This window comes from Ranitomeya variabilis, chromosome 4, assembly GCF_051348905.1.
Source record: "Ranitomeya variabilis isolate aRanVar5 chromosome 4, aRanVar5.hap1, whole genome shotgun sequence".
NCBI classification, from domain to species: domain Eukaryota; kingdom Metazoa; phylum Chordata; class Amphibia; order Anura; family Dendrobatidae; genus Ranitomeya; species Ranitomeya variabilis.
The window spans coordinates 707,383,903-707,407,857 of NC_135235.1; the positions used below are offsets into that span (position 1 = coordinate 707,383,903).

At 46.2% G+C, this 23,955-nt stretch overlaps 2 protein-coding genes across 2 annotated transcripts in view; both read right to left on the minus strand.

Moving 5' to 3' along the window:
- LOC143766490 (uncharacterized) overlaps window positions 1-23,955 on the minus strand; it is a 491,244-nt gene that overhangs the window by 307,322 nt on the left and 159,967 nt on the right.
- Window positions 1-23,955, minus strand: part of LOC143766518 (uncharacterized) — an 87,573-nt gene that overhangs the window by 40,307 nt on the left and 23,311 nt on the right. For both annotated transcript variants that reach the window (XM_077254269.1, XM_077254268.1), the window contains 5 exons: window positions 16,987-17,136; window positions 16,678-16,854; window positions 16,481-16,604; window positions 16,300-16,397; window positions 13,724-13,814 (listed from right to left, as the gene is read on the minus strand). In XM_077254269.1, coding sequence (XP_077110384.1) covers window positions 13,724-13,814; window positions 16,300-16,397; window positions 16,481-16,604; window positions 16,678-16,854; window positions 16,987-17,064 — 568 coding nt within the window. In that variant the 5' untranslated portion in view covers window positions 17,065-17,136. The remainder of the gene's footprint in view (window positions 1-13,723; window positions 13,815-16,299; window positions 16,398-16,480; window positions 16,605-16,677; window positions 16,855-16,986; window positions 17,137-23,955) is intronic.

Here is a 23,955-nt window from a genome sequence, read left to right on the forward strand (position 1 = left end):
GCGCAGCACTACTGCTGCATAAGCTGTGGCTCTTCTACTTTCTAACCCCTGAGGGGGGGTTAAAGGTGACTTTTGAAATCGGTTCAATTAGGCTTCGGCCTACACTCTGCTCCACCTGCAGAGCCCGGGCTCCAACAACGCTAGTTGCTGTCCGGAAGTGCTGGCTGCACAGAGCCAAACACCTCGCCAATGTGTCAGTGGGGTCCAGCACCGCCAGCTGTTCCCCTGCTGTGTAGCCGGCAACGTGTCCTGCAAAAGCCACGCAGACACAACACACCCAAAGCTGCCGCCTGTGCAGGCTTCGGCCTACACTCCCCTCCCCCTGCTCCTCCTCCTCCTGCTCCTCCTCCTGCTGTCCCTGGGCTCTAACACACCGCCAGTTTTTGCCCAGATGTGCTAGCTGCACAGAGAAAAACACCAGCCAATGTGTCAGTGGGGTCCAGCACCGCCAGCTGTTCCCCTGCTGTGCAGCCGGCAACGTGTCCTGCAAAAGCCACGCAGACACAAGAACTGAAATTGAAGGGAACCTGTCCCCCCTCCCCCAGGCGTTTTTACGTTATCCAGCCACCTTGTACAGCGGTAATGCTGCATGTGTGCAAGGTGGCTCATAAACGTATTCTCCTCGCACATGTGGAACTGAAAACACGTCTGAAATGTGTCCTCTGTGTGACCATTTAACCGTCCCGGGGGTGTGACTTTCCTTTGTAATGACACGCTGCAACCCCCTTGGTAGCGCTGCCCGTCTTCTGGCATCATTGTTTGGCTGGCTGCGCCTCTGCGGCCGCCCTGACCCACACAACGCCCCTCGGTGTCTTATTTATTGGGACTGCGAGGGTGTGATTGATGGGCAGGATCAGTGCATCAGTTCGCCTGTCCCTCCTCTCCTTCCGCCTTCTTCGGACTGTGCGGCTTCATGGCCGTGGCATGCGATAAGGGATCAGATGACGCCGCACAGTCTGAAGCGGGTGTAAGGACCCGCGTGTGAGAGGCGAACATATGTGCTGCGCCAGGCCCTGAATCCCAGCCCCGCAGTGTTTTAACAATGTTAAGACACTGCGGGGCTGGGATTCATGGTCATCGCGAACCGCAACGGCCGACATTAAATGATGTCAGAAGATGGGCAGCGCTAACGGCGCTAGGCCAGGGGATAACACGACAGCGCAGACTCCTGTACAGCAAATAACAACGCTCAGGAGGCTGCACCCAGCACCAAGGTGGGATTCTTGACATCTGTGCTGCGTCTCATTACAAAGGGAACTCTCGCCTCCATTACACAGTTTGACTGTATAAAGGGCTAAATGTTATACGTGTTCCATTCAGCGTGTGCAAGGAGAAAAATTACAAGAGCAACCTTTGACTTGCGCAGCACTACTGCTGCATAAGCTGTGGCTCTTCTACTTTCTAACCCCTGAGGGGGGGTTAAAGGTGACTTTTGAAATCGGTTCAATTAGGCTTCGGCCTACACTCTGCTCCACCTGCAGAGCCCGGGCTCCAACAACGCTAGTTGCTGTCCGGAAGTGCTGGCTGCACAGAGCCAAACACCTCGCCAATGTGTCAGTGGGGTCCAGCACCGCCAGCTGTTCCCCTGCTGTGTAGCCGGCAACGTGTCCTGCAAAAGCCACGCAGACACAACACACCCAAAGCTGCCGCCTGTGCAGGCTTCGGCCTACACTCCCCTCCCCCTGCTCCTCCTCCTCCTGCTCCTCCTCCTGCTGTCCCTGGGCTCTAACACACCGCCAGTTTTTGCCCAGATGTGCTAGCTGCACAGAGAAAAACACCAGCCAATGTGTCAGTGGGGTCCAGCACCGCCAGCTGTTCCCCTGCTGTGCAGCCGGCAACGTGTCCTGCAAAAGCCACGCAGACACAAGAACTGAAATTGAAGGGAACCTGTCCCCCCTCCCCCAGGCGTTTTTACGTTATCCAGCCACCTTGTACAGCGGTAATGCTGCATGTGTGCAAGGTGGCTCATAAACGTATTCTCCTCGCACATGTGGAACTGAAAACACGTCTGAAATGTGTCCTCTGTGTGACCATTTAACCGTCCCGGGGGTGTGACTTTCCTTTGTAATGACACGCTGCAACCCCCTTGGTAGCGCTGCCCGTCTTCTGGCATCATTGTTTGGCTGGCTGCGCCTCTGCGGCCGCCCTGACCCACACAACGCCCCTCGGTGTCTTATTTATTGGGACTGCGAGGGTGTGATTGATGGGCAGGATCAGTGCATCAGTTCGCCTGTCCCTCCTCTCCTTCCGCCTTCTTCGGACTGTGCGGCTTCATGGCCGTGGCATGCGATAAGGGATCAGATGACGCCGCACAGTCTGAAGCGGGTGTAAGGACCCGCGTGTGAGAGGCGAACATATGTGCTGCGCCAGGCCCTGAATCCCAGCCCCGCAGTGTTTTAACAATGTTAAGACACTGCGGGGCTGGGATTCATGGTCATCGCGAACCGCAACGGCCGACATTAAATGATGTCAGAAGATGGGCAGCGCTAACGGCGCTAGGCCAGGGGATAACACGACAGCGCAGACTCCTGTACAGCAAATAACAACGCTCAGGAGGCTGCACCCAGCACCAAGGTGGGATTCTTGACATCTGTGCTGCGTCTCATTACAAAGGGAACTCTCGCCTCCATTACACAGTTTGACTGTATAAAGGGCTAAATGTTATACGTGTTCCATTCAGCGTGTGCAAGGAGAAAAATTACAAGAGCAACCTTTGACTTGCGCAGCACTACTGCTGCATAAGCTGTGGCTCTTCTACTTTCTAACCCCTGAGGGGGGGTTAAAGGTTACCTTTGAAATTGGTTCAAGTAGGCTTCGGCCTACACTCTGCTCCCCCTGCAGAGCCCGGGCTACAACACCGCTCGTTGCTGTCCGGAAGTGCTGGCTGCACAGAGCCAAACACCTCGCCAATGTGTCAGTGGGGTCCAGCACCGCCAGCTGTTCCCCTGCTGTGTAGCCGGCAACGTGTCCTGCGACCGCCACGCAGACACAACACACCCAAAGCTGCCGCCAGTGCAGGCTTCGGCCTACACTCCCCTCCCCCTGCTCCTGCTCCTCCTCCTTCTCCTGCTGTCCCTGGGCTCTAACACACCGCCAGTTGGGGCCCAGATGTGCTAGCTGCACAGAGAAAAACACCAGCCAATGTGTCAGTGGGGTTCAGCACCGCCAGCTGTTCCCCTGCTGTGCAGCCGGCATCGTGTCCTGCAAAAGCCACGCAGACACTTGCTCTTGTACCTTCTGCTCCCCATCCTGGTTCCAGTACCGTCAGCTGGTTCCGGGCAGAGCCTTTGGCTTAGGTGCCTCCCTTTGGTATCCGAGTTCCACCAACGTCAGGTGGTCCTTGGTAGTGCTTTCAGGCACGGGTACCTCCTGCTTAGTAACCGGGTTCCAGTAACGTCAGCTGGTCCTCGGTAGTTCCATTGGCTCTTGGACCTTCGGCTACCCATCCGGGTTCCAGCACCGTCAGCTGGTTCTCGGCAGTGTCTTTTGCTCTTGTACCTTCTGCTCCCCATCCTGGTTCCAGTACCGTCAGCTGGTTCCGGGCAGAGCCTTTGGCTTAGGTGCCTCCCTCTGGGTATCTGAGTTCCACCAACGTCAGGTGGTCCTTGGTAGTGCTTTCAGCACGGGTACCTCCTGCTTAGTAACCGGGTTCCAGTAACGTCAGCTGGTCCTCGGTCGTTCCATTGGCTCTTGGACCTTCGGGTAGCCATCTGAGCTCCAGTTCCATCAGCTGGTTCTCGGCATTCTCTCAGCCTTCTTGTACCTTCTGCTGCATTTCCAAGTTCAAGAGACTAAACACGATGACCCGGAAGACCACCCCTAAGATGACGACGACACCAGAGACGACAACCACCGTGATGACGACGACCCTGGAGACGATGACCCTGAAGACCACCCCGATGACGACGACCCCGGAGACGACCCCGATGACGACGACCCCGGAGACGACGACCCTGGAGACGACGACGACCTGGAAGACCGAGAAGCAGAAGAACAAGAGGCTGCAGAACAAAGAGCAGAAGGACATTAAGCATAACACAAAATATCAGAGCAAAAAATATTATGTAAATTATAAGCAGAAGAAGACTAAGCAGTGTATGGGGGTGAGTCCGTTCCTCCTCGTGGTGCCCCTGGATAAAGCCTGATGCTGCAGGCCAAACTGAACGCGGACAAATGTAACTGTTTTGTGACAGGCAGAACGGAAGGTGTAATCTTCAAACTTTTATAGATAACAACTACGGGAATGCCTGTCACAAATAAGAATATGATGAAGAAGTAGAATATGATGAAGATAATAGTAAAATAAAAAGAATATGAACAATGTAACCCAAAAAATAATAGGTAGAAGATGAAGAAGAAGATGAAGAAGGTGAAGAAGTTGATGTCAAAGAAGCTGATGATGAGGATAATGAAGAAGAAAGCGTGGGAGAAGTAAAAAAGAAGGTGAAGGGCGTGGAAGTAGTGAAACATCAATATCTGACATAAAAAAAAAAAATAACATAGTCAAATTCTTTCTAACGCCGAACGTCATAAAAAAAAAAAAAAAATCCTGCTATTCTATTAGATTGGGCTAAACCTCTGTGCCTTTAATGTCTCCGCCACGTCCCCCAATACATCCTACATTATTCTTAGTTGTTTTCCTTCATGTAGAATGAACCTACAAGTGTATAAAGGGTTTATTTTAATTCCGATATTTTCGTCCCATTGACTTGCATTGGGATCGGGTATCGGTATCGGATTGGATTCCGATACTGTGACGGTATCGGCCGATACTTTCCGATTCCGATACTTTCCGATATCGGAAAGTATCGCTCAACACTAATAGTGACCAAAAAATGCTAATGTGATGGCAGCCTAGTGCAATGCAAAACATCTTTTTTTTCCCCAAAAATATACTTACGTTATCTGGGAAGGACCGGTCTCAAAAATGCAAGGATGCGGTGATATTTGTATTTTCTAATCCTTGCTCCAGAACCACTAGGAAGCCGGCTCTCTTGACTCAGGTCCTTGTTGAAGCAGTCCTTCATTGAACGTTAACGTGTTTTGACTCTGCCTACTGTTGAAAAAACAAAACAGAATGGTTAGACAATGGTCTTTTGGCCGTGCTCACACAACTGTGTGTGATGAGAGAAACTCTCAGGAGTTTCTCTCATCACACACAGTTGTGTGAGCATGGCCAAGGTCTCTGCTGCTTCACACTGCATTGCAATACTTGCCAAATGCAGTTCGGACCCGAGTCGGGGCGTTGTCCCAGCCATCGCTTTAGCCACCTCATTCCATAGCCGCCGGATCGTCACGTTGTCTGAGTGCTGCGGAATCCGGGTGATCCACAACGGGACTCGCTCATGGACCAGGGAGATGAGGTGGTCATTGTCTATGAGGTCCTCATCCCATTCTGGAACCCAAAAATAAAAAGGACATTAATGTTGGAGACATCAACATAAGGAAGAAAGAAAACAGAAGCAGATAAATGGCTTGAATATTGAAAGTAAAAAAAAAAAAAAAAAGATTCCAGACGAAAAATGTAAAGAAAGAGAAAAGTAAAGAAATGAAGATTCAAGAATAGTAAAGTGAACATACAATAAACAGCCAGCCACATATACGTACACGCTGCCGCTGTGCCACCCGACCGTGACACCGCTCAGCCTCTGCTGCAGTGGAAGAAGTGCTCTAAAAAAACATACAAAAAAAATTGTCATATGTGTTGATGTGACAGTGAATACTTACCAATCTGAGGAGGTGAATACTCACTTCGCTGACATTTTCCGCTTGTGCAGGCCCAGGTGTTTGATCTTCATCAGAAGAGGATGACATTCTGATGCATGCAGAAAGAAAGAAATGGCAGAAATTAGGATATGTAGAGACAGAAAATAGAAAATATAGGCATTGGCTAGGACATACTCACATTGTTCAGTGTCTTGTTTTCCTCCAAGGTTGTAGCCGGCGTCTCGTCTGGTTCTCTGTCTGCTGAGTAGTGACCTGCAAATGTCCACTCCCTCCCTTTATCCCCTTTGCATGTGGTGTGTGGCTAATCCGTGTCTAGACACGTTTTCCTGGGAAACAACGCATGCGTTCACAAACGCAAGCAAACGTATGTGCTTGTGAACGCATGCGTTCACATAGACAGCAAAGAGTTTTTTTGGCGCATTTCTTCCGCAATCGACCGCATACGTTTCTAGGCGGCAAATTGACGCCTCTAAAATTACTACATGTAGCGTTTACCGCGCCAAACCACAGACGACGAAACGACGCATGCGTCGTCACATGCGGCAAAAATCAACCGATCGCAGACGCATGCGTCCCTAATGTTAAATATAGGAATAAACAACGCATGTGTGCATTGTGCATTTGGAAACCCAGATACTGGATCTAAATGTGCAGCTGGCAACACTGAGATCCATAGACAATATGGAGAGGAGTCTTCTGCTCACAGAGCAGACGCTCAATGGGATAGATGAGGAGGGGGATGGTAGGATGGAGCTGCAGGACAGTGTGGCAGTTAGCTGGGTGACAGATAGAAGGCGGGGTAGAGGGAAGAGTGCCAGGGAGGCTAGTCCTGATCTGGCACACCCCAATAAGTTTGCTAAGTTGGCAGATGAGGGGGGTGCCAGTACAGGGGTAGCACTGCTGCAGCCAGGCATGTCCTCTGAAAGCCGGAGGAGTGACTGCTCCAGTAAGGAGGGAAAAAGGAGAGCAGGGCAGGCCAGACAGGTGCTGGTAGTGGGGGACTCAATTATTAGGGGAACAGATAGGGCAATCTGTCACAAAGACAGGGATCGTCGGACGGTGTGCTGCCTACCTGGCGCTCGAGTCCGACACATCGCTGATCGGGTGGACAGATTACTGGGAGGGGCTGGTGAGGACCCAGCGGTCATGGTGCACATTGGCACAAATGACAAAGTTAGAGGTAGGTGGAAGGTCCTTAAAGATGATTTCAGGGAATTAGGCTGCAAGCTGAAAGCAAGGACCTCCAACGTGGTATTTTCCGAAATACTGCCTGTACCACGTGCCACGCCAGAGAGGCAACGGGAGATTAGGGAGGTTAATAAGTGGCTCAAGAATTGGTGTAGGAAGGAGGGGTTTGGGTTCCTGCAGAACTGGGCCGACTTCTCAGTTGGCTACAGGCTCTACGCTAGGGACGGGCTGCACCTCAATGGGGAGGGTGCAGCTGTGCTGGGGGAGAAAATGGTTAGAAGGTTGGAGGAGTGTTTAAACTAGGGATTGGGGGGGAGGGTATTCATTTTATAGGAGGGGAAGATAGTGCAGATAGAGACCTGGGCACAAATAAGGAAGTTGGGGGTGGCGGTGGCATGGGGGGTGGGGTTAGAACAGTTAGTAATTTAAGAAAGAATAGAGGTACAGAGAGTAACATCAAATGCATGTATACTAATGCCAGAAGCCTCGCCAACAAAATGGATGAATTAGAACTAATGTTGTTGGAGCATAATTATGACATGGTGGGGATATCTGAGACGTGGCTGGATGAGAGCCATGACTGGGCTGTTAACTTGCAGGGCTATAGCCTTTTCAGAAATGACCGTACAGATAAGCGAGGGGGTGGGGTGTGTCTGTATGTAAAATCGACCTTAAAACCCATCCTGCGTGATAATATAGGTGAATCTAATGAAAATGTAGAGTCTCTGTGGGTGGAGATAAGGGGAGGGGGAAAAAATAATAAATTACTGATAGGGGTTTGTTATAAATCTCCAAAACTAATGGAAGCAATGGAGAATATCCTCGTAAAGCAAATAGATGAAGCTGCGACTCAAGGAGAAGTCATTATTATGGGGGACTTCAACTACCCTGAAATAGATTGGGGAACAGAAACCTGCAGTTCCAGCAAAGGTAATCGGTTTTTGACAACTATGAGAGACAATTACCTTTCACAACTGGTTCAGGACCCAACAAGGAGGGGGGCACTGCTAGACCTAATATTAACCAACAGGCCAGACCGCATATCAAATATAAGGGTTGGGGGTCACTTGGGGAATAGTGATCACAAAATAATAAGTTTTCATGTAACCTTTAATAAGATGGGTAGTAGGGGGGTGACAAGGACACTAAACTTCAGGAGGGCAAATTTCCAACGGATGAGAGAGGATCTTGGTGCAATTAACTGGGACGATATCCTGAGACACAAAAATACACAAAGAAAATGGGAGACGTTTATTAGCATCCTGGATAGGACCTGTGCACAGTATATACCGTATGGGAATAAACATACTAGAAATAGGAGGAAACCAATATGGCTAAATAGAGCTGTAAGGGGCGCAATAAGGGACAAAAAGAAAGCATTTAGAGAATTAAAGGAAGTAGGTAGTGAGGAGGCATTAAATAAATACAGAAAATTAAATAAATTCTGTAAAAAGCAAATCAAGGCAGCAAAGATTGAGACAGAGAGACTCATTGCCAGAGAGAGTAAAAATAATCCCAAAATATTCTTTAACTATATAAATAGTAAGAAACTAAAAAATGACAGTGTTGGCCCCCTTAAAAATAGTCTGGGTGAAATGGTGGATGAGGATGAGGAAAAAGCCAATATGCTAAATGACTTTTTTTCATCAGTATTTACAAAAGAAAATCCCATGGCAGCCAATATGACTAGTGATAAAAATTCCCCATTAAATGTCACCTGCTTAACCCAGCAGGAAGTACAGCGGCGTCTAAAAATCACTAAAATTGACAAATCTCCGGGCCCGGATGGGATACACCCCCGAGTACTGCAGGAACTAAGTACAGTCATTGATAGACCATTATTTTTAATCTTTAAAGACTGCATAATAACAGGGTCTGTACCACAGGACTGGCGTATAGCAAATGTGGTGCCAATATTCAAAAAAGGGGCAAAAACTGAACTCGGTAATTATAGGCCAGTAAGTTTAACCTCTACTGTGGGTAAAATCCTGGAGGGCATTCTAAGGGATGCTATGCTGGAGTATCTGAAGAGGAATAACCTCATGACCCAGTATCAGCACGGGTTTACTAGGGACCGTTCATGTCAGACTAATTTGATCAGCTTCTATGAAGAGGTAAGTTCAGGACTGGACCAAGGGAACCCAGTGGACGTAGTATATATGGACTTTTCCAAAGCTTTTGATATGGTGCCACACAAAAGGTTGTTACATAAAATGAGAGTAATGGGGATAGGGGAAAATATGTGTAAGTGGGTTGAGAGCTGGCTCAGGGATAGGAAACAAAGGGTGGTTATTAATGGAGCACACTCGGACTGGGTCACGGTTAGCAGTGGGGTACCACAGGGGTCAGTATTGGGCCCTCTTCTTTTTAACATATTTATTAATGACCTTGTAGGGGGCATTCAGAGTAGAATTTCAATATTTGCAGATGACACTAAACCTCAGGGTAATCAATACAGGGGAGGACAATTTTATATTACAGGATGATTTATGTAAACTAGAAGCTTGGGCTGATAAATGGCAAATGAGCTTTAATGGGGATAAATGTAAGGTCATGCACTTGGGTAGAAGTAATAAGATGTATAACTATGTGCTTAATTCTAAAACTCTGGGCAAAACCGTCAATGAAAAAGACCTGGGTGTATGGGTGGATGACAAACTCATATTCAGTGGCCAGTGTCAGGCAGCTGCTACAAAGGCAAATAAAATAATGGGATGTATTAAAAGAGGCATAGATGCTCATGAGGAGAACATAATTTTACCTCTATACAAGTCACTAGTTCGACCACACTTAGAATACTGTGCACAGTTCTGGTCTCCGGTGTATAAGAAAGACATAGCTGAACTGGAGCGGGTGCAGAGAAGAGCGACCAAGGTTATTAGAGGACTGAGGGGTCTGCAATACCAAGATAGGTTATTACACTTGGGGCTATTTAGTTTGGAAAAACGAAGACTAAGGGGTGATCTTGTGTTAATGTATAAATATATGAGGGGACAGTACAAAGACCTTTCTGATGATCTTTTTAATCATAGACCTGAGACAGGGACAAGGGGGCATCCTCTACGTCTGGAGGAAAGCAGGTTTAAGCATAATAACAGACGCGGATTCTTTACTGTAAGAGCAGTGAGACTATGGAACTCTCTGCCGTATGATGTTGTAATGAGTGATTCATTAATTAAATTTAAGAGGGGACTGGATACCTTTCTGGAAAAGTATAATGTTACAGGGTATATACACTAGATTCCTTGATAAGGCGTTGATCCAGGGAACTAGTCTGATTGCCGTATGTGGAGTCGGGAAGGAATTTTTTTCCCCATGGTGGAGTTACTCTTTGCCACATGGGGTTTTTTTGCCTTCCCCTGGATCAACATGTTAGGGCATGTTAGGTTAGGCTATGGGTTGAACTAGATGGACTTACAGTCTTCCTTCAACCTTAATAACTATGTAACTATGTGGATATTTGCGGAAGAAACGCTGCAGACACACCGCAAATGTGAAACCGGCCTAAGACAATGATAGCTCACAGTCTAATAGAAAACCTCATAGAATGAACCAGTAGAGTGTGGTGTTCAACTGTTTGTCCATTCTGCCTCCGAAATATAGAGTAAAAAGTCACCAAACAATGTTATGTTGAGGAAAATTATACCAATAAACCTTCTACTCATCTCCCAAAAAAACAAGTCCCCACTCAGGTCCATCATCTGTCAGTGAAAATCAGGTTTCTACATTACAAGTGGCTCAAAGGCTCTTGAAAAGCACCATCGCTTCCATACACCAATCCAGCAATATCCGCTCTCCCAAAGTCAAATTTTCCCGTCGCTTCTGAACCTTGCAGTGTGCCCAAACCACATTTAGCATCCATGTATAAAGCGCCATGGAATAAATGGCACTATGAAAATGAATAATGATAATAAATAATAATGTATTTGGTATTACTATAGTGATAAGAACCCACTTAATTTACAATGTGTGTGTCTCCTGGACCACAATCTGGGCACTGTGTGTTGGGTAATAAAATGGCATATTTGCAATTTTCACTCTCCAACATCCACTGCGTGCTAATTTCTGGAAAATGGCTCTGGGGTGAACATAGTCACTACTATAATACACTAATCCCCTGAGGGTTAGAATTTCCAAAATGAAGTCAATTTATGGGGATTTCTACTGCTCTGGTTTTCTGCCATTTTCTCATATTAGGGCTTCTGCATATGGTATGTCCTATCTCCTCTGGGATCTGCTCCTGTGATGTTTGGTTCTGTTACCAGGCACGACCTTATTCATTCTACAGGCGGCACTGGTAAATGGAGGAGACATCGAAACCAGAAGCTCTGGGCGACGCAGGCTCTGCAACGCCACTGAGATTAGGGTGCCTGGGATTTGTAGTACCTTCCAGTCTGGCAGTATACATATGTGTTGTCCAGCTCCCTGCTCCAGCCAGATGGAAAGCACCACACCCTCCTAAAGCTGGAAGCATATTGTTGGGAGCTGTCAGATACAGCCTTCTCCTCTGGTTAATTCCTCTGTGCTCCTCTCCCGACTTGTTTGTTTCCTGTTGTGACCTCGGCTCGCTTACTGACTACTCTTGTGTCTTCTGATTTTGTATTTTCTCTGCTCTCCTGGTACTGACCCGGTTACCTGACTATTCTTGCTACATCTCGCATCACATAACAGAAGGTAACACCATGGCCAAAGCCTAGGGGTTTCTGTCTAAGATCAGACCCAAGTAGAAGGGTTAAAGTAAGTGAACAAGGCAATCCCTGGGATCTGTAAAATGGAGTAGATAGCGCCAAGTCTGTTCATGGTGGCCATCTTTTGAGCTGCCAGGTGACCACGAACAGTGCCCCCAATGCATTGTATCTGCAAACTATTTCTGCAAGATCTGCAGTGAAATAGCTTCTTAATCCAGCCATGTGCCCAGACAGTAGTGTACCATTGTATATAGGGTACTGTCAGATTCAAGGGAAGTTGGAAAATAATTTGTAAGGTCCATTTGTTTCCTATTATCCTTTGTGAAGAATTCCAAAGTTATCACTACAAAGTGACACACATCAGGTTCGAAAAATCGGGTCCTGATTAGGAACAAAAAAGGACTGCGGGAAGTGGTTAAGTCAGAGGATTTGAGCAGTAACTACTGTAGTCAAAAACTGTGACCTGTGATCTACTTAAATGATCAAACTCAATAGTCTTCATCTACTATATAATTGTCTAAGGGTCACTTCCGTCTGTCTGTCCAGTAAATCCCGCGTCGCTGATCAGTGATGGGCACAGTCCGGCCGAGAATTAGTCCCTCCCCACTCCCCAGCTATCAGTGCCGGCTCCATACTCCGCTCCAGTCAGTGCTCACACAGGGTTAATGGCAGCGTTACACCGCATTATGCCGCGGTGTAACGCACTCCGTTAACGCTGCTATTATCCCTGTGTGACCAAATTTTTACTATTGATGCTGTCTATGCAGCATCAATAGTAAAAAGATCTAATGTTAAAAATAATAAAAAAAATAAAAAATCGTTATATACTCACATTCCGGCGCCTTTCCCACTCCTCGGGATGCTCCGGTGACCGGTCCATGCATTGCGGTCTTGCGAGGTGATGACGTAGCGGTCTCGCAAGACCGCTACATAATCATCTTGCGAAACCGCAATGCACTCTTGGGACCGGAGTGTCACGAGGAGCATCGGTAAAGGCCTCGCCTGGATCCGGGGGCCAACGGAAGGTGAGTATATAACTATTTTTTATTTTAATTCTTTTTTTTAACAGGGATATGGTGCCCACATTGCTATATACTACGTGGGCTGTGTTATATACTACATCTCTGTGCTATATACTATATGGGCTGTGCTATATACGTGGCTGTGGTATATATTACGTGGCTGGGAAATATACTTCATCGCTGTTCTCTATACTACGTGGCCTGTGTTATATACTACGTGGCTAGTATTATATACTACGTGGCTGTGCTATATACTACGTGGCTGTGCTATATACTACGTGGCTGTGCTATATACTACGTGGCTGTGCTATATACTACGTGGCTGTGCTATATACTACGTGGCTGTGCTATATACTACGTGGCTGTGCTATATACTACGTGGCTGTGCTATATACTACGTGGGCTGTGCTATATACTACGTGGGCTGTGCTATATACTACGTGGGCTGTGCTATATACTACGTGGGCTGTGCTATACACTATGTGGGCTGTGTTATACACTATGTGGGCTGTGTTATACGCTACTTGGCTTTTCTATATTTCTCTGCTGTATCTGTGCATCATGAATCGTGGTATGTGTTAAAGAGGGGGCTCCACTTAGACTTCTTTCACCCGGGGTCCTCAAAAGCCTGGAGCCTGCCCTAGCTTCACTGATTGGTCGCGGCCGGTCGGCTGAATCCTGTGTATAAATTGCATTATTCTGAAAACTTCATAAATAAACTACATACATATTCTAGAATACCCATTGCGTTAGAATCGGGCCACCATCTAGTCAGTAATAAATGAGTAACTAGTGGTGAAACCTCTCTGGGGTAATTAGAGTATGGGGCTCAGTGGCTCTTTGAAGCTAAACTATTATAAGGACCAATGGTAGATGTCAGATCACTTTCAAGAAGAAATATTTGACATTCAAATACTTTTCTTTATAACAGTTCAGAGCTGATGTGTCAAAGTTTGGATGGAGGAGAATGTTGAGGTCTAGAGGCAAAATGGTGAACACCCGATTGTGATAAAACCGGGCTATACAACCGATAAAGCAGCCATAGCCGGTGACTGAGAAGAATCTGTGACTTCTCTGCATTTAGTGGATACTACTTACCTGGGTAGTCGTATGTTGGAATCTCCTCTTTACACCACTCATCACCCCTCACATATGTCTCTGTAGTATTAATGTGGGTTAGATCTTCACCCTGAAACAAATATTGTAAACGTCACAGACAGATGAATAGAAAAGATAGTCACATCTATGATCAGCTCTAATCCTGCCATCAGTTCCGCCATCAGAGCATTACAGCCCTTACTGGCGAATAGGGCCTGGCGAGCAGAGGGGGCCAGCAGCAGGCCGCCTCTCCTCTACGGGCCCCAGTGGCTCAACTGATCATGCATTGTCAGACGCATGGCAAGTTAAAATCTGTTGCCTTGCGGGAGATCACAAGCTGGCAGCTGATGTCAGAGGGCACATTGCCGGCGTATAATGACACTCACATATGACGGTACACTGTTATGATCCGGTGACCTTGGAGCTGCATGAGACTTTCTCTGGAGTAGGTGGAACCTGTACTGACCGCAAACCCTAAACTGACATCGCAACTAGAAGTAGCCGTGGGGTGTACCTAACTGTTGTGAATTCCGTCTGGGCTCCCTCTGGTGGCCTTTAGCGATACTGCAGGTCTGGAGCTGGGCTCAGCTGCCTCATTTCCTGCTATGCTGGTTCCTATTTAACTCCACCTGCACCTTTGTTTGTTGCCTGCTGTCATTGTATTCAGTACTGGTTCTGATCTCTCTGGACTTCCGTGTGACCTGTCTCCATCCGGAGAAGCTAAGTCTTGCTAGTTCATGTTTGCTCATTTTTCTCTTGAAGATATGTTTCATTATATGATGAGTTCAGTCCAGCTTGCTTATATGTGATTTTTTGCTTGCTGGAAGTTCTGGGGTGCAGAGTGCGCCCCTCACATCGTGAGTCGGTGTGGGGGTTCTTGTATTTTCTGCGTGGATAGTTTTTGATAGTTTTTGTACTGACCGCACAGATCCCTTGCTATCTTCAGTCTATTTAGCGTTAGCAGGCCTCATTTGCTTAAACCTGTTTTTCATTACTACGTTTGTATTTTCCCCTTAAATCACCGTTATTATTTGTGGGGGCTGTCTAAACTTTGGGGTCATTTCTCTGAGGCAAGTGAGGCTTGGCTTTCTCTCTAGGGGTAGTTAGTTCCTCAGGCTGTGACGAGGCGTCTAGGTTTTTAGGTAACGCTCCACGGCTGCCTTTAGTGTGTTTTGGATAGGTTCAGTGTTGCGGTCAGTATAGTTTCCACATCCCCAGAGCTCGTCCTAATATTCTGGTTTACCTATCAGGTCAGTTTGGTGATCCTACCACCGGATCATAACACCTAACACATCCTAGACACCTCGACACAGCCGGAGGACTAAATACCCCTATAGATGGAAATGGGAATTCTATCTTGCCTCAGAGCAGAACCCCAAAGGATAGGCAGCCCCCCACAAATATTGACTGTGAGTATAAGAGGAAAGACACACGTAGGCAGAAAACAGGATTTAGCAAAAGAGGCACCTCTAGCTAAATAGAAAAGGATAGGACAGAATACTAAGCGGTCAGTATTAAAACCCTAAAAATATCCACAGCAGATAATACAAAAACTCCACATCTAACTAAAGACATGGAATGTATATCTGCATCTCCTGAGAATCCAATGTGACTGAAAAAATCCAAACACAGTCTAAGCTGGACAAAAAACACAGTGAATTGCACTGAATTGTAAAGCACACAGCATGTGTGCTGCAGAGACAAAAAACAGACACTTATCTTAGCTGAATTGGCAGCAGGGCAGGAGGAACCAGACAGAGATGCAAATCCTCCAAGAACAATGGACAACTGGCAAGGGCTAATGGATCCTGCACACCTAAATACCCCAGTCAGAGCTGCAATCAGCAGAAACACCTGCCCCGGATTGCAACCTAGAGACAACTGCACTACCACCAACAACCACCGGAGGGAACCCAAGAGCAGAATTCACAACAGTACACGCCTCAGATTTATCAGGTGGAGGACACCGCTGGACCTCAACCAGGTCAGGATAAATTTTTTTTTGTAAAGCTGCAGTATGACGCTGCACTATACTACTATGGGGGTGCATTATGGTATTAAGGGGCTGCATTATACTATGAAGTGCATCATACCACTATGGGAGGGCATTATACTATGAGGTGCATTATACTACTATGGAGGTGCATTGTACTACTATGGGGGGTGCATTATACTACTATGGGGGTGCATAATACCACTATGGGGGTGCATTATAGTACTACAGAGGTGCATTATACTCCTAAGGGGATGCATTATTCAACTATATATGACTATGGGATGCATTATACAGATACAGATGCAGAGTTTTTCTATGAGTGGGCAGTGGGACTGTGGAAGGTTCGAGAGTTGGAGGCGGAGCTGGGGTGTAGCCTGGGCAGAGTCCCAAGTGGGCCCGAAAGTTTTGCCAGTATGGGACACCGAAATTCCTGGTGGCAGCCCTGCCTGCCATCTGCACCGTTCTCATTACACAAGTATAAAACATATAATACTGGTGAATAAAACAAGACTGAGCACAAGACCTTCCCATCCGTCTACTCATCATAGGGGAGATCTCATAACACCTTCTCTCCATCTACCTGATGATCCTGAGGAACATTGGGATCTTCTTGTTTACAGTCCTGTGGAAGAAGAGGATTGGGACATCTCTCTGGTGTTGTCCTCCTACTGGATAGAACTGGAGGAAACACATACAGGGACTGAATTCATTATTTACATACAGATAATTAAAGACCGTATGTATTTAGTCCTGTCTATTACCTGGTGATGTGAGGGGCTGGGGAACCTCCATCATGACTTCCTTGTACACATCTTTGTGTCCTGCTAAATACTCCCACTCCTCCATGGAGAAATAGACGGCGACATCCTGACACCTTATAGGAACCTGACATACACAATGATACCATCATCCCCCGAAACCTTCACAGTGTTACTGTATAATGTCCCAGCATTCCCACCTCTCCAGTCAGCAGCTCAATCATCTTGTAGGTGAGTTCTAGGATCTTCTGGTCATTGATGTCCTCACGTATCAGGTGAGGTGGAGTCCCCGTGACTGGGCTTAGGAGTCTTCCCAATCCTTCAGACACAGGGTCCTGACAGCGTTCACTAGAGGTCTTCTTCACTACTGTGTAATCCTGGAGATTACGGAGAGACAAATTCATAAATTTCACTACAGACATTTCCAGAGTCCTCACCTCTCCAGTTCTGTCCACCTGTTATTCCCATAGATTCTGATTACATCACATTACATCATTTTTCTCTCTCACCTCTCCAGTAAGCCGGAAGAGGATCTCTAGGGTGAGGTGTAATATCCTCTCTACCATCTTGTATCGGTCCATATCCATCCTTAATGGGTAAATCAGGAAAATTCTCTTATACAGAAGATCTTCACTGAGAGGATCCGATATTGTAGAGACCTGAATGAGAAGATAAGCCAATGTAACATCATAAAAATCCCGTGTAATAATACAATTACTGGAGATAAGGGAAACATATGAGTGATTATTTTACAGTATTTAGTTTTCTTCTTTGCATCTACTAATAAAACCAATATACACCGCTCAAAAAAATAAAGGGAACACTAAAATACCACATCCTAGATATCACTGAATGAAATATTTCAGTTGCAAATTTTTATTCATTGCATAGTGGAATGTGTTGAGAACAATAAAACAATTATCAATGTAAATCAAAATGAATATCCCATGGAGGTCTGGATTTGGAATGATACTCAAAATCAAAGTGGAAAATCAAATTACAGGCTGATTCAACTTCAGTGGAAATGCCTCAAGACAAGGAAATGATGTTCAGTTGTGTGTGTGTTGCCTCCTTGTGCCTGTATGACCTCCCTACAAGCCTGGTCATACTTCTGATGAGGCGGCGAATGGTCTCCTGAGGGATCTCCTCCCAGACCTGGACTAAAGCATCCGCCAACTCCTGAACAGTCTGTTGTGCAACGTGACGTTGATGGATCATGCGAGACATGATGTCCCAGATGTGTTCAATCGGATTCAGGTCTGGGGAACGGGCAGGCCAATCCATAGCTTCAATGCCTTCATCTTGCAGGAACTGCTGACACACTCCAGCCACATGAGGTCTGGCATTGTCCTGCATTAGGAGGAACCCAGGGCCAACTGCACCAGCATATGGTCTCACAAGGGGTCTGAGGATCTCATCTCGGTACCTAATGGCAGTCAGGCTACCTCTGGCGAGCACATGGAGGGCTATGTGGCCCTCCAAAGAAATGCCACCCCACACCATTACTGACCCCCTGCCAAACTGGTCATGCTGAAGGATGTTGGAGGCAGCAGATCGCTCCCACGGCGTCTCTAGACTCCGTCACATGTGCTCAGTGTGAACCTGCTTTCATCTGTGAAGAGCACAGAGCGCAAGTGGCGAATTTGCCAATCCTGGTCTTCTGTGGCAAACGCCAATCTTCCTGCACGGTGTTGGGCTGTGAGCACAACCCATGAGGAAATCACAGCTAGAATAAGATTGTTCCTGTACAGAAAAATTGAACAAAGAAATTCACCGTGTAAAAACTGTACTTAAAAAATTACCTTTAATTAACGCAGTAAGGTGATAACAAGGACCACCATTTAAAAGATACCAGGAGGTGCCTGTACCCATCACTAAACTGAACTGTTCCTACCTACCAGCGGAGGTTTGCACCCTACACCTGCACAATGGCGCCCCCGATCACTGTTGACTGTCCCTCCTACCCCTATCCAGCCCTGTGGGATGGGGAAAGGAATAGGAGGAGAGATATTGAAATGAGTTTGTTTGGACAGTATACCACAATTATAGTGATTGAAGAGATTGCTAAGAAAGGCACAATAGCAACATGGATGAACATGCACTTTATCATGTAGCACACTATGAAGGGGTATCGTTTCCTTATGTGCTTGCACTCTGAACCCTGCTATTGTGCCGGTCACAACAATTTCTTCAGCAGCTAAGTAGTCTCTTTATACTATGTATACTTTATTCACTCCTGATGAACCTTGAAAGGGGAAATGAGTGTGTTTCAGAGCTCTTAGGTTTGTTTTTTATTTTTTACATATGTTCTTGATTTGATGATGTACCTGTTCTTTAACATGCAGCTGAGCCTTATCTGGTTTTGAATATTTTTGGGCTTCTTGCTTAACCCCTTTCTGCCATCGGACGTACTATCCCGACCATGTGACCTGGGACTTGGATGGGATAGTACGTTATACCCAATCAGCTGCGCTCAGGGGGGGGGGCGGCTGATCGCAGCCGGGTGTCAGCTGATTATCACAGCTGACATCCGGCACTGTGACCGCTCCTGGCACTTTAACACCCGAAACACTGCGATCAAACATGATCGCAGCGTTCTGGTGGCATAGGGAAGCATCGCACAGGGAGGGGGGCTCCCTGTCTGCTTCCCTGAGACCCTCGGAACAACGCGATGTGATCGCGTTGTTCCAAGGGTCTCCTTCGTTCTCCTCCCTGCAGACCCCAGATCCAAGATGGCCGCGGGGGTCCTTCCGGGTCCTGCAGGGAGGTTGGCTTGCGAGCAAAATGTCAGATCAGCGATCTGATAATATATAGTGATGTCCCCCCCGGGACAAAGTAAAAAAAAAAAAAAAATTACACTGTAAAAATATAAAAATAAAAATCCTAAATAAAGAAAAAAAATATATATATTGTTCCAATAAATACATTCCTTTATGTAAATTAAAAAAAATAAAAGTAGACATATCTAGTATCGCCAACTGTAACGACCCGACCTATAAAACTGTCCCACTAGTTAACCCCTTCAGTGAATACCATAAAAAAAAAAAAAAATCATGAGGCACAACACAATGCTTTATCATCATACCGCCGAACAAAAAGTGGAATAAAACGCGATCAAAGACGGATATAAATAAACATAGTACCGCTATAAAACGTCATCTTGTCCCGCAAAAAAAAGAGCTGCCATACAGTGTCATTAGCGAAAAAAAAAAAAAAAAAGTTATAGTCCTCAGAATAAAGCGATGCAAAAATTATTTTTTATATGAAAGTTTTTATTGAATAAAAGCGCCAAAACATAAAAAATTATATAAATGAGGTATCGCTGTAATCGTACTGACCCGAAGAATAAAACTGCTGTATCAATTTTTCAAATGCGGAACGGTATTAACCCCCCCCCCCAAAAAAAAAAGGAATTCATGAATTGCTGGTTTTTGTTCATGTTGCCTCACAATCGCAATAAAAAGCGATCAAAAAATGTCACATGCCCGAAAATGGAACCAATAAAAACATCAACTCGTCCAGCAGAAAAAAAGAGGCCTCACGTGACTGTGGACCAAGATTTGGAAAAATTATAGCTTCCAAAATGTGGTGACACAAAAACTATTTTTTGCAATAAAAAGCGTCTTAGTGTGACAGCTGCCAAATATAAAAACCCGCTATAAATAGTAAATCAAACCCCCCTTTATCACCACCTTAGTTAGGGAAAAATAATAAAATTTTTTAAAAAAAGTATTAATTTTCCCATTAGGGTTATGGCTAAAGTAAGGGTTGGGGCTAAAGTTAGGGTTGGGATTACATTTACGGTTGGGATTAGGGTTAGGGGTGTATCAGGGTTAGGTGTGCTTAGGATTATGGCTGAGATTAGGGTTAGGGGTGTGTTGGAGTTAGGGGTGTGGTTAGAGTTGGGATTAGGGTTAGGGGTGTGTTGGGGTTAAGGGTGTGTTGGGGTTAGGGTTGGGATTAGGGGTGTGTCCTGGTTAGGGTTGGAGTTAGAATTAGGAGGTTTCCTCTGTTTAGACACATCAGGGGTTCTCCAAACGCAACATGGCATCCGATCTCAATTCCAGCCAATTCTGCATTGAAAAAGTAAAACAATGCTCCTTCCCTTCCGAGCTCTCTTGTACGCCCAAACAGGGGGTTATCCCAACATACAGGGTAGCAGCCTATTCAGGACAAATTGGACAACAACTATTGGGATCCAATTTCTCTTGTTACCCTTAGGAAAATAAAAATTTGGGGGCTAAAAATCATTTTTGTGGGAATAGTGTAGTTACTTACCGATAACGGTATTTCTCAGAGCCCATGACAGCACTACCAGAGAGAGGGAATCCGCCCTTCAGGGACAGGAAACCTACAGGATAAAAAGGGCGGTACCTCTCTCCTGCCTCAGTTTGGTTTACAGAGCATCAGAGGTCCTCCAGGTTAGTGACAACAAGAAATATACATATTTTTAGCAAAATACTTATGAAGATTACACCGTGTCTAAATCAAACACACATATCATTTAATAAGGTGCTCATCGCACACGTGATAAGGGGGGGGAATAAGCAGGTGCTGTCATGGGCTCTGAGAAATACCGTTATCGGTAAGTAACTACACTATTCTCAGTCGCCCATGACAGCACTACCAGAGAGAATTGCAGAGATTATTGCTTTAGGGAGCGACCACAGCCTGCAAGACCCTTCTTCCGAAGGTGAAGTCCGACGAAGAGGCTAAGTCTAAGCGATAGTGCCTAAAGAAGGTTGAAGGTGTTGACCAGGTGGCCGCTTTACAGATTTTATCTATTGGTACCTCCGACCTTTCGGCCCAGGAGGTCGCCATAGCCCTTGTAGAGTGTGCCTTGAGTTCTTCAGGCACTGCGTTTCCCGTGGACGAGTATGCCAGGGCTATCGCATCAGTAACCCAGCGAGCTATAGTGTTTTTGGAGGCTTTGAGTCCTTTCCTAGGTCCCTGAAAACAGATAAAAAGAGAGCCTTCCTTCCTACACTGTCGGGAGGATTCTAGGTAGTGTATTAGACACCTTCTCACATCTAAGGTGTGGAATTTTTCCTCTTTTTGATTTTTTGGGTTTGGACAGAAGGAAGGAAGGATTATTTCCTGGGATCTATGGAAATTGGAAGCAACTTTGGGTAGATAAGCAGGGTCTGTTCTCAATACTACCCTATCCTCCATGATTTGTGTGAAGGGAGGGTTCGCAGATAGAGCCTGGAGGTCACTAATTCTACGGGCAGATGTTAGGGCTGTAAGAAGGGCCGTTTTGAGAGATAAGATTTTAAGTGGTATCGAATCTATGGGTTCAAACGGGGGTTCTGTCAGAGCTGAGAGTACTAAATTTAAGTCCCAAGATGGAGGACTTTTGATTTTTATCGGTCTAGAACGTACAGCGGCTTTAATGAATCTTGTTACCCATGGGTTAGTGGCAATACTATCATTGTATAACGCCCCTAAGGCCGCTACTTGTACCTTTAAGGTGCTCACCGATAGGCCCATATCCAAGCCTTTCTGTAGGAATTCTAATATTTTGACTACTGGAACCCCATCTTGTATTTTTACCCCAGAGGTGGACAGAAACTTTTTCCAGGTTTTACCATAGATTTTAGTTGTTATTGTCTTCCTACTTTTTAATAGTGTGGACACTAAATTATCTGAGAAGCCCCTTGCCCTTAGCAGTGACCTCTCAAGTTCCACACTGTCAAGTGTAGATTTGCCGACTGAGGGTGGAACACCGGCCCCTGTGATAAGAGGTCCGGAAGATCCGGAAGGACCCAGGGATCGGTGACCGATAGAATCCTCAGCCAGGAAAACCAGGCCCTTTTGGGCTAGAAGGGGGCTATTAGGATGATTCTCGCCCTGTCCTGTCTTATCTTCCGTAGAACTGCCGGAATAAGTATATGAGGGGGAAAGGCATATGCCAGACCGTGAGTCCAGGGGATCCAGAATGCATCCAGTGCACGGGGGTTTCCCCTGTGGTTTAGAGAGCAAAATTCCTTTACTTTTCTGTTCTCTATACTGGCAAATGGGTCTATTACTGGGACCCCCCAGACTTTGGTGATCTGATCAAAGACTCTTTGGTTCAGAGCCCATTCCCCTTGTTTCAGCTGGGTACGGCTTAGGAAGTCTGCTTTTTTGTTCACTACTCCCCTTATATGCAACGCCGAGAGGGATAGGAATTGATGTTCGGCTAAGGCGAAGATTTGGGAAGTAGTTTTCATCAGGGCTTGGGATCTGGTCCCGCCCTGGTGGTTCAGGTAGGCTACTACTACCTGATTGTCCGAAAAAATCAGAAAAAACCCGGACATGATGACCTCGTAGTTTGGGAAGAAAAATTGACAGGGCATGGCTCACTGCACAGAGTTCTTTTTGATTTGAGGATACCTGGTATTCTTGATCTGTCCATACCCCCTGAGTAACACTGTTTCCCAGGTGAGCTCCCCACCCCATGGGACTGGCGTCTGTGGTAACTACTCAATGTGCATCTATCACCCACGGAACTCCCTTTGATAGATTGTTGGGATCTAGCCACCAGTCTAGGGAACGAATAGTGTCTGAACTTAGAGTCATGTGACTTTCTAGGTGTCCCCTCAGTGTAACCTGATTTTTCAGGACATCCCACTGGAGGTCTCTCGTGTGGACTTGAGCCCACTGTACTGCCGGGAGACAAGCAGAAAGGGACCCCAGCAGTGACATCGCTCCTCTCAAGGTCATATGAGGGTTTGAGCGAGCTCCAGACACAATACTTAATATTTTTTGTTTCTTCTGGTCTGGAAGGCGACATTCCTGTAAAACCGAGTCCAGAGTTAGGCCCAGAAACTCTTGCAACCATGGTCGGTTCCAGTTTTGACTTTTGGAGGTTTAGGAGCCAACCTAATTCCGTTAGAGTTTTTATTACTCTGCTGCATTGTTGTTGGCAGTGTTGGGCTGAGTTGCTGACAATTAGGAAGTCGTCTAGATATGGTATTATAATAACGTCTTTTTCCCTTATGTGGGCCATCATTTCTGCTACCACCTTGGTAAAAACACGGGGCGCTACTGAAATGCCAAATGGGAGGGCCTTGTACTGGTATTCTTTTACTACTCCCTCCATGACTACTGCTAGTCTGAGGTATTTCTGTGAGTTTTTGTGGATGGGGACGTGATAGTACGCGTCGCTGAGATCCAACACTACCATGAAACAATTTGGAAACAGGTTTTTTATTGTTGATTTTATCGATTCCATTTTGAAGGTCTGATTCTTTACATAACTGTTTAATTTCCGTAGATTTATTATTGTGCGGAAGGAACCGTCCGGTTTTGGAATAAGAAAAAGTGGGGAAAAGAATCCTTTCCCCCTTTCCAGTAAGGGAACTTCTCGGATCACATCTTTGGCTATGAGCTTTGAGATCTCTAGTTCCAAAGCCTGTTGTTGCCGCCATGAGGGTTTCAATGGAGTGACCACATAGTGTTGGGGAGGAAGGGTGGTAAAGTTTATTTGAAGTCCC